This window comes from Eptatretus burgeri, chromosome 17 (genome assembly GCF_056783735.1).
Source record: "Eptatretus burgeri isolate ZD-2024b chromosome 17, Ebu_testis_v1, whole genome shotgun sequence".
Lineage (NCBI taxonomy): Eukaryota > Metazoa > Chordata > Myxini > Myxiniformes > Myxinidae > Eptatretus > Eptatretus burgeri.
In genome coordinates, this window is record NC_140977.1 from 59,632,953 (window position 1) to 59,648,210 (window position 15,258).

The 15,258-nt window shown below is 46.2% G+C and overlaps 1 protein-coding gene across 14 annotated transcripts in view; it reads right to left on the reverse strand.

Annotated features, from left to right (window-relative positions):
* LOC147010254 (uncharacterized) overlaps positions 1 to 15,258 on the reverse strand; it is a 158,064-nt gene that overhangs the window by 140,168 nt on the left and 2,638 nt on the right. For 2 of the 14 annotated variants that reach the window (XM_085863183.1, XM_085863184.1), the window contains exons 2-3: positions 12,032 to 12,087; positions 9,331 to 9,419 (exon numbers count right to left, since the gene is read on the reverse strand). In XM_085863183.1, the coding sequence (XP_085719309.1) occupies positions 9,331 to 9,419; positions 12,032 to 12,054 (112 nt within the window). In that variant the 5' untranslated portion in view covers positions 12,055 to 12,087. Of the gene's footprint in view, positions 1 to 23; positions 309 to 9,330; positions 9,420 to 12,031; positions 12,088 to 15,258 lie in introns of those variants that run through there. The other 12 variants (XM_085863177.1, XM_085863174.1, XM_085863166.1 and 9 more) reach the window with 10 other exon arrangements.

Consider the following 15,258-nt stretch of genomic DNA (forward strand, 5'->3'; position numbering starts at 1 on the left):
ATCGTTACGGTGAAGGAACTCACGTGTTCGATCCCAAATCTCCGGTGAAACTCTCACAATGTCCATCTTCATATCTGATTCACTCACACACCACAAACCACGTTCCATCACCAAACCATCCCTCGAGTCGTCTTCACGATGCGGCGTCAGGGAGGAACAAAGGAACACGAGGAACGAATGAGGGAACGAATAAATATCGAATGACCTGAAACAGAACGTTTCACTCTAACTCAGAGAGAGGAAAATCGACAGCAGAAGAAGAAGTAGTAGCAGAAGAAGAAGAACCCTCCGTCTGTCCAACACGAAACAGAAACATGAATGAGAAACGAAGAAATGAGAGAAGGAATAATCCCAGTGACGGACACGAGGGTTGTTTGGTCTGTTCGTTGTTGTTTGTTTCTTGTCCTATTGAACACTTGTGGTGAATGTCCGATAAATGTGGTTCCTTCATTATGATTTATTCTTCGGGTATATGATTTATTCGGGGTCCGGGTGTTCCATGGAGTCGGTGGAGGATTGTTGAGAACACCACAGGACGAGTTCTTGGGATGTTTCACTCTCCTCCGGACTCGGTGATCCATTGTTACCACGAATCGGATCTGTTTAAATATCTCAAAAATGAGTGTGTGTGTGTGTGTGTGTGTGTGTGTGTGTGTGTGTGTGTGTGTGTGTGTGTGTGTGTGTGTGAGTGTGTGTGTGTGTGTGTGTGTATATGTATATATATATATATATATATATATATATATATATATATATATATATATATATATATATATATATATATATATATATATATATATATATATATATATATATATATATATATATATATATATGTGCGTGTTGTAAAGGTCAAGCTGTTTTTTTTGTATACCTTGTCGAGGCTCGTGTGAGAGCGAATACACAACTCACAGCAAGGGGGGGGGCATGAGACAGGAGGGGAGGGAGTGGGAAGGACAAAATAGTGGGGAACAGAGACATTTGGAGATCAGTGGAAGGGAGAGGGATGTGACGGGGAACATGGGGAAGAGAAGATGGACATTACAGGGACTTTCAGGAAGGAAAGCAGGGAATTTGAAGGAGGTGGGCTTGGGTGGATTATCGGGGGTAGAAAAGATCGAGGATTTAGATGGGGGAAGATAAGAGGTGGTGGTGAACAGCTGTTTTGAAGGCCTGGAGGGAAGAATGGGAATGAATAGAGTGAGGGAGTTTATTCCAAAGGCGGGGAAAAAGAGGAATGAAAGAGTGAATGTGAGCAGTGATTCGTGATTTTGGTAGTTTTACCAGAAGGGGGTTGTTGGCGGACCTTGAGCGCCCTGCGGAAATGTGGTGGGGACAAATCACAGAGAGAGCAGGGGGGGGCGAGGCTGGAGAGGAGACGGTACAAGACAGAAAGACCACCGACCAACCGGCGGTGATTTAGTGAGAGGCCCAAAGACAGCCTCATTCCGGGAGATGCCAGTGATCCGAAATGCCTTGGTTTCTCCAGCATGAAGCCGAGAAAGGTGGGAGGCAGGAGCACCAGCCGAGAGGGGAGAGGAGTTCTCCATCAGGCTGCAGACAAAAGCTTTGTAAGTGGTCAGGAGCTCAGGTGGGCCGAGGAAGGACCTTGCACAACGGAGGATTCCCAGTCGGCGACTGGCTTTGGAGGCCAGGTCTGAAATGTGGCTTTCCCAGGAAAGCTCATGGCAGATAGTGAGACCCAGAAGCTTGAAAGAAAGGACTTCTTCCAAAGGATTGTTGAGAAAGTGGATGGGGGTTTTTCTAAACGGTCCTTTCGGAGAGACATCGTGAGTGTGAGATTTGTCCGGATTGAAAGACATGTTCCACGTGTTGGACCAGTTTGTGATTTTATCCAGATCAGCAGTGAGGGAAGAAGCTGCTGCTTGCTGGTCTGAGGGATGACCGATGGTACGGCAGAGGGTGGAGTCATCAGCAAAGAGATATAGAGGATTTTCCAGAGAGTCGGAGAGATCATTGATGAAAACCAGAAAAAGAACAGGGCCCAGAACGCTGCCTTGAGGAACTCCAGCCTGGACAGGAAGGGGGGGATGAAAGAACTCCATTTAGGACCACACGTTGACTGCGACAGGAGAGGAAGTCTGCGAGCCATGAGTGGAGATGGCCTTGGATACCATAGGAAGAGAGTTTGGTGAGCAGGACAGGGTGCCAGACTGTGTTAAAAGCACGTGATATGTCCAGGCATACGGCTCGGATTTCCTGTCTGGCATTGAGGGCTTCCATCCATTATTGGGAGAGCAGAAGCAGCATATCCAGGGTAGAGTGACCTGGTCTGAAACCAAATTGATGATCAGAAATCAAGCCATTGGAGAAGAGGAAGGATTTGATGTCTGAAGCAATGATGGATTCCATAACCTTGCTGATGATTGGGAGAAGGCTGATTGGTCTGCAGTTGCAGGGATCTGTTTTTGCACCTTTTTTGTGCAGGGCAGTGATGTTTGCTGATTTCCAAGCAGATGGCAGATGGCCTTGAGCAATTGAGAGGGTGAATAGAACAGAGAGAGGGTGAGCAAGAGCAGAAGAGCAGGCTTTGAGGACACGTGGGCTGATGCCGTCTGGACCGGTTGCAGAATCTGAGTCGAGGTTTGACAGCAAGCTCTCCACCTTGTCAGGAGAAAAGGACACAGAGTCCAGGGACAGTTGGGTGCGACTGGGTAAGGTGGGTAGAAAAAGTGATGGGTTTTGGACACAAGATTTAACTGCAAACACCAAGTTTAGGCATTCAGCTTTTTCACGTGCAGTATAGGCAGTGCTGCCATTTGAGGTAAGGGAGGGGATGGAGGGGGAACATACACCAGAAACAGATTTGATTAGACGCCACCAGGATTTTGAGGAGGGAGAGAGGTTTGAGAGTTCAGACTTGAGATGAGAAAGATGTTGTTTTCTAGCTCTCCTGAGGGTAGATACACACTTGTTCCGAGCTTTATGGAAGGAACTGAGATTGCCCTCAGTTGGGTTTGCTTTCCATGAGGCAAAAGCAAGTTGTTTCAGGACAACTGCCTCACCACAAGCTTCAGTGAACCAAGGGCGGGAGGAACGTTAGGATAACTGAAGACGAGAGGGGATAAATCTGTGCATGAGGGAGAGCAAGTTTCTTTGAAAGAATTCCCAGGAAGAGTTGATGTTGGAGAAAGTCGAGATAGGAGGACAGTCTATGAGTTTGAGGGCTGCTTGGAGACCCTGCCAGTCGGCTTGAGTGAAATGCCAGAGTCGACGGCGGTGAGGTAGTTCTCTGATAATAGCCAGAGAGATGTCCACTTTGACAAGGACGTGGTCAGAAGAACCGATTGGAGTGAAGGAAGAGCAGCAGATATTGTCAGGGAAATTTGTCAAAATCAGATGCAGAAGAGATGGAGTACCATTGGTTGAGATCCGGGTGGGGAAGTTGACCGATTGAGTCAGTCCCAATGAGTCGCAGAAAGCTTTTGCTGAGATGCCATGACAGGTGAGAGAGGTACTCACACCTAGCCAACTGGCATGATGACAATTGAAGTCCCCACATATGAGGGAGAGAGTCTGGATGAGAAGGTAGAAGTTGGTCCATGTTTTCAGATAGTGAGGTGTAGATGGAGTCATCACTGTTTGGTGGACGGTACAGTACACATATAAACATGAGGTGGGAGTTGAGAGGAAGCCGTAGCCAGAGGTATTCCTGGGGGTGTGGGGGAGTGAGGGCAGTGCATGGAGAGTGAGGAATAGAGTCTTTGATGAAGAGAGTAACTCCTCCACCAGGGCGATGCTCAGGTCTGTCAAACCGGAGGAGGGAGTAAACAGGGAGAGATACTTGGGAGTCAGACACGTCTTGGGGGAGGAAAGTTTCTGTTAGGCAGATTATCTCTGGTTTGTCAGTGGCAACCTGTATGGAAAGATCTGAAAGGTTTGAGCGAAGGCCCCGGATATTTGAGGTCCATACTTTTAATGAAGAGGTAGGGGAGGAGGCTTTGGGTGCAGGAGGTAGGAGAGGGGGAGGGTAGGACAAGGAACGAGGGGGGGAGGTAAGGAGTGTTGTTGAAAGAGTGAGTGGGATTGCAGAATAGCTAGGGGAGGGGGCCGAATGAGGAGGAGAAAAGGCTCTGTGGTGCTGGGGGAATGGGGGGACAAGAGAGGGGGAGGAAGGCAGTTGAGGATTTGAGGAGGTGGAGTGAAGACATGGAGGTGAGAGGGCAGTGGAAGGAGGCAGCTTTGTGGATGGGAAGGGGAGCAACTTTGGGAAGGATGAGTGAGGGGATGAATGGTGGGAGAAAGTTGAGGGAGAGTTTTTGAGAGAGGTGAGAGGGAGGCTTGGAGGGAGAAGAGTGGGATGGTTGCTTTGAGAATGAGGGGTAAGAGGAGTGAGTTGGCACTGAAATTGGAAAAAAGAATGGTTGATGGAAAAAGAACATTCATAGCAAACTGGGGTTTTTAATAGTTTTAGGTCAGTTATGCGATTAAACACATTTCTTGAGGGATGCAATAAAGACGAATTCAGAGAATGCAGAGAAGAAATGCTGTAACAGTTGGATTTTTTAGGCAACGTGTGAAGGAAAGGTCGAATTGAGAGCAGGCTGTTTAAATAGCAGAAGAGTAGTGCATTCTGATACAGTAAAGAGTACCACACGTGTGAAAGAGGAAGATGAAGCATTATAAGAGATCGTTTTTGTTATTATTATTAATGTTTGAGAGAGTTTTCAACAGATAGGTCATGGAAGTGTTGTAGAAAAAAAAAATCGAGGAACAAGAAGAGGAGATGAAGAAGAAGAAGAATTGGAGAAAGGTAGCGTTTTTTTTTTAAAGATAAGAATTGAGTGATTAGTTGGGATGGGGGATGTTAAGAAAGTGGGAAAGATAGAAATTGAAGATAATGGGGAGAAAAAACAAATAAACACGATCGTACACCGACGGGAACAAAGGGTGGGCCTCAGTCCTCAAGGATAGGCCTCAAGCACCCAGTAAGAACAAGTTCGACGAAATCTCACAAAATAGCACGATTTTTGAAACAAAACCGAACTAGGAACACACAGTAACATGTAGGTGAGAAAATAAACAGTTAAAACGGGACAGATAACGACCAGAAACTTAACTTTGAGATCGTCAGCAGGGAGCCCCCAAGGAGACCTGCCAATGCTCCAAACCCAGAACCAGAACCCAGTGTGTGTATGTACGTGTGTGTGTATGTGTGTATGTGTATGTGTGTGTATATATGTGAATGTGTAAGTGCGTGTGTGTGTATATGTGTGTGTACGTGCATGCGTGTGTGTTGTAAAGGTCAAGCTGTTGTGCATTGTTGTTACCCTGCGTCGGTGAAGTGAAAGGTCGGGTGAAGCAATTGGTTCATGTCTGTCCGTCCGTCCGTCTCATCAGTTTGTGATGGAGGAACCGCTTATTCAAACCGAATATCATATTTGGAACATGATTTTAACATCCTCTTCACTGATGACTCCACCCTCTGCCATTACACACCCTCATCCTTCAGACAGGCAGCAGCTCTTTCCCTCTCTGCAGATCTGGATAAAATCACAAGCTGGTGGAGCATATGGAACATGTCCTTCAACCTTGACAAATCTCACACTCTCACTATGTGTAATGTACTCAATGGATAGGGACGAAGCCTCTGAAGTGGGAACATCAGGTTTATTCCCGGCCACAGGCACAGCACGGTAACATTGCCGGGTCACATGACTCTCCTTAACCACGCCCAGGTGCACCCATGTATGTATGCATTATAAACTACTGATACATCTCACCTACCCCCTTCCCCCCCCCTTTTTTGTTGTTTTTTACAAATCAAGACGCTCAGGAAGCTCACACATACCAGCTGATCTTAGGGCTAGTGGAGGGCTGTCCTTGCTCACAACTGCTGTGGGTTTCTCAATGAGGGATACATGGTCGGGAAGGAGTTCATGTACATTGATGGGTGAAAAGATTTCATGAGGAAACACTTCAGGTTCAAACACAGGTGATATTGATACAGAAGTGGGTGACAAAGGCACTTGAGCCGGTTCAATGTTTGGCTCCCCATAATGTAACCTGAGTTGGTCAACATGTTTACGTATGTATCTACCATCACCGAACTTCACACGAAACATCATTTCACCAATGTTATCGATAATGATGCCAGTTAACCAATTGGTTCCACATCCGGAGTTCAACACGTACCACAGGATCAATGATCTGGAAGTTGCGGTATACAGACGTTTGGTCGTGATGACATTTCTGTGGATACTTGTTATTCTCGATCTCGACGTTACGTCCTGGTGCACTAATGATAACCGTGTTGTTAATTCACGACCCATCAGAAGCTTGGCAGGTGAGCGACCGGTGGTTTGATGTGGTCTGGTGCGGTAGTTGAGCAACACATGAGCTAGACGAGATTGAATGGAGCCTTCCTTGACGTAGGTTAGACCATTCTTGATGATCTGAACAGCACGTTTGGCCTGACCATTACTGGCACGTTTCGTGGGGGCAGATGTGTAATGCTTAATGCCATTCATTTTACAAAAGTTCTGAAACTCTGAACTTGTAAATGATGATCCATTATCTGATACAATGGAGTTTGGAATACCATGTTGCATCAACATAGTATGTAGAGCTTCAATTGTTACAACAGAGGATGAGGATGGCACCACGAGAGCTTCAATCCATTTGGAGTGGGCATCAACGATGATAACAAAAAGCTTCCCTTGAAATGGACCAGCATGGTCGATGTGAAGTCTTGACCATGGTTTTGATGGCCACGATCACGTGGCCAATGGAGACTGGCTGTGTCTTGGCATGGGCTTGACAAGTGTAACAATGGCGTGCACTTGTCTCGATGTCACTGTCCAAACCAGGCCACCAAACATGGGCTCGGGCAATAGTCTTCATGGTGACTATGCCTGGATGAGCATTGTGGAGTTCACTGATAATTTTCCCGCGGAGTTCAGGCGGAATTGCCACTCGGCTACCCCGAAGCAGGCAGTCTGCATTAATGGAGAGCCCATCCTTCCGGATGAAATACGGTTTCGCCCCTTCCGATAGTGATGCCCATTCAGCTGACATAACACAGCGTTTAATTTGTGATAAATCTGGATCGCTATTGGTAGCTTCCTGGATTGCTTCCTCCAGCCCATGGTTCACTGAAACTTGTAGCGAGGCAATTGTCCTGAAACAACTTGCCTTTGTTTCATGGAAAGCAAACCCAACTCAGGCTAATCTCAGTTCCTTCCATAAAGCTCAGAACAAGTGTGTAGCTACTCTCAGGAGAGCCAGAAAACAACAACTTTCTCAGCTCAAGTCTGAACTCTCAAACCTCTCTCCCTCCTACAAATCCTGGTGGTGTCTAATCAAATATGTTTCTGGTGTATGTTCACCCTCCATCCCCTGCCTTACCTCAAATAGCTGCACTGCTGCTCCCGCACGTGAAAAGGCTGAATGCCTAAACTCGGTGTTTGCATCAAAATCTTGTGTTCAAACCCCTCGCTTTCTGTACCCACCTTATCCAGTCGTACCCAACTGTCCCTGTTCTCCTGACAAAGTGGATAGCTCACTGTCAAACATCAACTCAGATTCTGCAACCGGTCCAGACGGAATGAGCCTACGTGTCCTCAAAACCTGCTCCTCTGCTCTTCCTCACCCTCAGTATGTTCTATTCACCCTCTCATTTGCTCAAGGTCATCTGCCATCTCCTTGTAAATCAGCAAACATTACTGCCCTACACCAAAAAGGTGCAAAAACAGATCACTGCAACTGCAGACCAATCATCAGCATTCTCCTAATCATCAGCAAGGTTATGGAATCCATCATCGCTTCAGACATTAAATACTTCCTCTTCTCTAATGGCTTGATTTCCCATCGTCAACTTGGTTTCACACCAGGTCACTCTACCCTGGATATGCTGCTTCTGCTCTCCCAACAATGGATGGAGGTCCCCAATGCCAAACATGAAATCAGAGCCATACCCCGAGACATATCTCATGCTTTTGAGACGGTCTGGCACCCTACCCTGCTCACCAAACTCTCTTCCTATGGTATCCAAGGCCATCTCCACTCATGGCTCGCAGACTTCCTCTCCTGTCGCAGTCAACGTGTGGCCCTAAATTGAGTTATTTCATCCCCTCTTCCTGTCCAGGCAGGAGTTCCTCAAGGCAGCGTTCTGGGCTCTGTTCTTTTTCTACTTTTAATCAGTGATCTCCGAACTCTATGGAAAATCCTCGTTATCTCTTTGCTGATGACTCCACCCTCTGCCGTAGCATCTGTCATCCCTCAGACCGGCAAGCAGCAGCTTCTTCGCTCACTGCAGATCTGGATAAAATCACAAACTTTCCAACACGTGGAACATGTCTTTCAATCCTGAAAAATCTCACACTCTCATTATGACTCTCCGAAAGGACCGTTTGGAACCCCCGCCCCCAGAATCCACTTTCTCAACAATCCTCTGGATGAAGTCCTTTCTTTCAAGCTTCTGGGTCTCACTATCTGCCATGATATTTCCTGGGAAAGCCACATTTCCAACCTGGCCTCCAAAGCCAGTCGCCGTCTGGGAATCCTCCGTCATGCAAAGTCCTTCCTCGGCCCACCTGAGTTCCTGACCACATACAAAGCTTTCGTCCGCAGCCTGATGGAGTACTGCTCTCCCCTCTGGGCTGGTGTTCCTGCCTCTCACTTTTCTCGGCTTCACGCTGTGAAAACCAAGGTATTTCAGATCATTGGTATCTCCCACGATGAGGCTGAGTCTTTGGGCCTCTCACTCTCTCACCGCAGGCAGGTCGGTGATCTTTCTGTCTTCTACCGTCTCCTCTCTGGTCTCGCCCCCCCTCCTCTGTCTGCGATTTGTCCCCCCCATATTTCCGCAAGGCGCTCAAGGTCCGCCAACAACCCCCTTCTGGGAAAACTACCAAAATCACGAATCACTGCTCACCTTCACTCTTTCATTCCTCTTTTTTCCGCCTTTGGAATAAACTCCCTCACTCTGTTCAATCCCACTCTTCCCTCCAGGCTTTCAAAACGGCTGTTCACCACCACCTCTTATCATCCCCCATCCAAATCCTCGATCTTTTATACCCCCGTTAATCCACCCCAAACCCACCTCCTTCAAATTCCTTGCTTTCCTTCCTGAAAGTCCCTGTATGTCCATCTTGTATACCCCGTGTTCCCTACCCCCATCCCTCTCTCTTCCATAGATCTCCTACTGTCGCTATTCCCCACTGTTTTGTCCTTCCCACTCCCGCCCCTCGTCTCATGCCCCCCTTGATGTGCGTTGTGTGTTAGCTCTCCCACGAGCCTCGACAAGGTATACAAAAAATAAAAAAAGAGGGGGAACAACTTCAATGTTGTACTGATGCTCCAGCTTACCTCGCACTTCCTGAAATTCCTGTTCTTCAGGCTCACGTTTCACAATGGTCATCACATCGACAGAGGAACAGAACTCGCTGTAAAAATGGCTGCCAGTGGGGACAAAAATGTGTATATCTGAGGTATGTATATAAAATGAAAATTTGTTATTCTTCAACTCAGCATATCCATCGTTCATAATGTTGGGAACGCAAGTTCAAATCCCATATTTACTGTTGAGAGTTTTAAGCCTCCAGCAAAGAAGTCACTGGAGGAATCATTTTTTTGGGAGTGTCCGTCTGGTTGTCCGTCAGTCTGTCCATACGTCTGTGATAGCTTTTTGTTAACTTAAGAACGGCTGAAGGAATCTTATCGCGTTCAGTCAAACTTTGTACAAGTATGTATAATGATGCAAAAATGAACCGATTCGATAAAGGGGTCAAGAGGTCAAAGAGTAGAGGTTCCTTGAGGTAAAAAAAATTCTGTTACCACACTAACTTCTGAACCAGTGATGGGATTTTGACCAAATTTGATACAAGTACATATTAGGATGCAAAGATGAACCAATTAGAATTTGGCATCAAAGGTCAGAGATCATGTCAGGTAAAAATATGATACTTGAGAACAGTTGAAGGGATTAAAATCAAACTTTGTATAAGTTTTATAAAGTGAGCGGAGGCAAATCGATCGACATCATGACGTCAGGAGTGCCGTTTTCATTATCATCTCCTTCCTTGTTATTGTTAAAATTCAAGTGAACATCACATCATGGTTTGTCCTGTGTCACAAATGGACAAGTTTCGACATTGTAAAAAATATATATATATATATATATATTGTTGTGGTTGACGAAATTCGCAAACCACCATTCAGGTCCCGTAGGTGAGATATCTCTGTAAGTATATGTGTAGTTAGCCCAAACCCGTTGTTTAGAGGGAATAAATGTCATTCATTCGGGCTGCGACCCTTCAAGATAGCCGTTTTTCTTTTACTATCTTTATTTTGGACCAACCGCCATTACTACCACCACAACCACCACCAACCGCATCTCGACAACCACAGCCACCACCAACCGCATCTCGACAACCACAGCCACCTTCTCCAGAACCGCCTTCACAACATCCACCTTCTCCACAACCGCTTTCACAACAACCACTTTAACCAAAACCGCCCAATCACACCACCATCACAACCGCCATCACATTTCCATCTCAGCACATGGTTGCCAGAAGCCTGGCATTCATCAAGGGAGAATGGACGACGGCCTCACCCCCTCCTCCCAAAGAATAACCCTGCGAGAGGAACAAAAAGCTCTGGAAAAGGCAAAAGAAAGGCCCCGATCCAGGAGAAAAAACGCCGTTCTTCTGGAAGTTTCCTGCGCTTGCTGGAAGAAGGGGCGGCGGCGAAACGTGGCAGCAGCAGCGCAGCAGCCAAGGCGGAGCTCGAGATATAAGGAGGAGGCGCAGGCTCTAGTGTGTGCGTACGCTGAGGTTTTTTGTCTCTCTCTGGGCTCTGCATTGCGCGCGCTTGCTGGATCGCGCGCGCTCTGGCTCTCTGGCGGCGAGCTCTCTGGGACGGTCATGACGAGAGCGGCGGAACGAGATTGAAAGCGCCGAGCGCGGAGCGAATCGGGCGAGTTGGAGAGGTGTGGCAGCGACAGAGAGAAGAGTTTCTGTTTCGGGCTCGGGCGCGTTGTGGCGGCGGCGAAGCGTGGCAGCAGCAGCGCAGCAGCCAAGACGGGTAGGCTCTGCCCGGTCTCGCGGCCCCAGGCCACGTCTGCCCCCTTGTAGTTGAGGGTGGCCTCTTCCTTTTTCTTTTGCTTTGGAGTATATGTGTTGTCGGCGCCGTCTGTGAAGTAAAACTGTGTAAATGTTGCCGTGTGCTCGCGTAGTCGGTAGTAGATCTGCATTGTGTTTCTCTTTTACATTTGCTTTTTGTGCATAATTGTTGTGTTACTTTTACATTTGCTTTTGGTGCATAATTGTTATAATTGTATATGTGTGCTTTCCGTTTGCCGCGGAATAAATGTGCTTTATGTTGAACTGTTTTTCCCGTTTCGCTTCATCTTTTCTTTAATTGAATCTCCATCTTACTTCACGTAGGGGGTTGGTCGTGGGCTAAATACGCCTGATAATTAATCGGAACCGTCGAGGTTGACGATAACACCGCTCGGTTATCCCGATAGTACGGAACGGGTCGCTTAAAGTGGCCCGTGTCCGAAGTCGACCTGCGGCGAGGTGCGATCGCCCGGCCTACCCTCCGTGTGGGTACTTAGGTAGGTCGAATTTGGCGAACAACCCTATCCCACGCGGGGGGCCGATTGGCACGATCGTGGTGAGGCCGAAAGGCCCACCCGTGACTAGTTCCCGGCGTTAGTCCGAGAGGGTCACGACGGGATTGTCCGTCCGGTGGGCGACGTGCCGCGATTCGAGTTACGTGGCCGCTCGCACGCCGGCGGGCGCGAATCCGCAACAATATATATATATATATATATATATATATATATATATATATATATATATATATATATATATATATATATATATATATATAAATATATATATATATATTCACCCTGAACATATTAAAGATGCAATTGAGAATGGAGTGATAGGGGTTGGGGGAGTGAGGAAGACAAGCGAAAGAATGAAAGAGAAAATGTCGATATTCCTATGTACGATGCTGAAATGACGTGTTATTGGTTTATCCTCCTCCAGCTCACCTTGCACTTCCTGAAATTCCCATTCTTCAGGCTCTTTTTCATGATCGTCATTACATCTGTGGAAGAACAGACCTTGCTAAAAAATGACCACCACATGGGGACAAAATGTCAACATCTTCAGTATGATTTTGAAATTAAAACCTTTTTGATTGAGTTGTTTGTTACTATCCAAGCACAGAGTTTTGGTTTCTGGAATCGTGTGTAGATAAATTAGTGTGGTGTTCGCGCAGGCAAGATGGGCTGAATGGCCTCCACCTGCGTTAGATTTCCTTGCAAATCTCAGGTTGAACTCTCAATTTCTGTGGTTGTTGGTTTATTGTCTCATCAGGTTCTTGAAACACTAAAGTCACTGACGATGCTGGTACTAGATGGAATGCAGGTATAAGCCTCTCCATGAACATGTAATGTTGTTTATTACTGTGGGACATCATTCAATTTAGTGGATTTATTGATGGGAAAGGGTAATCTATCAGACAAGTTATGTGGTCTTACATTGTTCAAAGAGTCTGACAAAGTTGGCTCTTTTACATTTTGGAACTATTCACCAAGTTTGCTTGTAATTGGCGAGGAATGACATCCTGAGATGTTCGTGAATGATTGACTAATCTGAGAGGTTTAAAGCTCACTTTTTGAACTATGAACTCAACATGATATCATAAAAGCAAATAGAGTGCAACAAAAGTTTTTGTAGTAATGGTCAAAACATTTGAAGATGATAAAAGCTGTCAAAAAGGCACATGGATTAACCCTTTATACCTGCCGTTCCGGGAGGGACCCTGCACATTTCTCCCAAGCCTCATAAAATGGCTTGATGGGAGAAGCCATACATTCACACGTAAAAATAAGCTTTTGACTCAGGGTTCCTCCACGTACAGGTTGGTTCCACAGGTGCTCTTTCCAAATGAATCAAAGTTAAGTTTTTCGAACCGGATCCATCGTGTTTTTCTGTCATATTTTCATCTCTGCCATTTGTATTTTCAGTGAAATTTTCCCGTGATAAATGGTTCCTTGATATTCATAGAATACATACTGCGCACGCCACACAGTCTTGAGAAGGACGAGGTACGAGCCAACTCATGTTTTTCTAATTTATCTCTGGGCATTACGCTTTGTTCAATTCACCATGTAAGTTGTAAGGAGATGGCGTCATCCAAGTCATATGCGCCATATCAAATGGTCATGCAGCATGTGGTAAAGTTTCAATTTCCTCTGTTGAAGTTTTTGATGTACACTCTTAACAAAATGCAGACACGTATGAGGTCCGTCTGAAATGTAACGGGACTGACTTCACAGAAATTTTATTCCAAAAAATATTTTGAAATCACAGCTTGTCCCTTTCAAAATAGTTTCAATCTACTCTCACACACTTGTCCATCCTCTTCTTCCACGCTTCGATACATCCCCAGAAGGCTTCTTCTGGAATCCTCCAGAGCTCCGTCGTGGAGGCCATCAAAAGGGCCGTGCCATCAGGAAATCGGGTCCCCTTGAGCTCGGGGAGGAGGAAAAAAATCACAAGGGGCCAAGTCTGGCAAATACGGGGGTTGCTCCAAAGTTGGCACGTTCCTCTCCGCCAGAAACTGTCGGATGCTCAGGGCACTGTGAGCATGGGCGTTGTCTTGGTGGAGCATCCAGGTGTTGTTCTCCCACAGATCCCTCCTCTTGTCCCGGTCTGATCTCATAAGGCGCCGGAGGATCTCCTTGTACACGTATTGATTTACTGTTTGACCCTGAGGTAGAAACTCGAAGTCGACGATGCCCTTGATGTCAAAAAACACGATGAGCATCACCTTCTCCTTTGACTTCGACATCCTGACTTTCTTTGGTCATGGTGATGCCGGACTTTTCCACTGACAACTCTGCCATTTGATCTTGGGATCGCATTCAAATATCCACGATTCATCGCCAGTAATGACTCTCCCGAGCAGGTCTGGATCGTCCTCGAGGCGCTCGATAATGTCTTGACAGACAGTGACTCTTTGCAGTTTCTGGTCCTCGGACAACAGCTTGGAGACCCGTCTTTGTGCACACCTGCGCATTTCGAGATTTTCAGTGATGATGCTTCAGACAGTGTCCTTGTTGATGGAAAGTTATTCAGCAGTAATCCTCACCATGAGTCAATGATCTACGCGCACCATCTGCTTCACACGCTCAATGTTGTCCGCCGTTCTGCTCGTTGAAGGTCTTCCAGACGGTAGATCATCTTCAACCTCCTCCCGTCCCGCTTTGAACCTCTTGTGCCATTCAAATGCACGTGTACGTGACATCGTTTCTTCCCCGTAAACTTGCTACAGCATCGCGAAGGATTCGGAAGGTGTTTTGCCAAGCTTGGCAAGAAACTTCAGATTGGCTCTCTGCTCACGGCTCATAGCGTGACGACTCAGACTCGGCAACGTGTAAAGCACGACCTGTAAAAAAACTCACACAATGAGCGTGGTCAACCATCACCAATCATATATATTGCTGGAATGTTGCGAAAGAATGTGATGCAACCCGTTCATTCAAGTTGTGTCAGTGGAGCACACAGCAGGCTCAGTCCCGTTACTTTTTAGACGGACCTTGTACGTACGTGACCATTTGCTTCACCCCGCAATTCGGTTCAGATGCATGGGGTTAAAAAAAAAATAACTCAGAGAATAACACTCAACAAAACAGAACAAGGTAGAGCGGCACTCGGTGGAGCGCATACCTCCGCCAGGCTGAACAGTTTACGTTTGGTATCGTACCAACATGCTGGATCAAAATCAAAATTGAATCAGCTTGTTCTTGTCACAGAACCAACTCTAATCTACATTTGTTTTGTCATCACTCGTCCACAACGTTTTGAGATTGCATGCCATGTGCAGTTCCTCAAGAAAGTGCACACTCCATTTCAAAATTTTCACCTTTTGTTGCCTTATAGCCTGGAATTGCATTGCATTAAATCAGACTTTTCCCACCTTTATTTACACATCATAACCCACAACTTCCAAGTGAAAAACAAATTCTACAAAATTTCCAAAAATTAAAAATAAAAAAACCAGACCATCTTCGTTGGATAATTGTTCACCCCCTGATGATGGCAATTGTAAATTCGCTCAAGTGTAACCAATCACCTTCAAAATCACACACCAGGTTAATTGGCCTCCACACGTGTTAAATTAAAGTGATTCTGATGAAAATTGACAATTTTAGAAATTTGGAACAATGCTGACCTCAACAATAGTTGGTGGTTGAATTTGATGACCTGA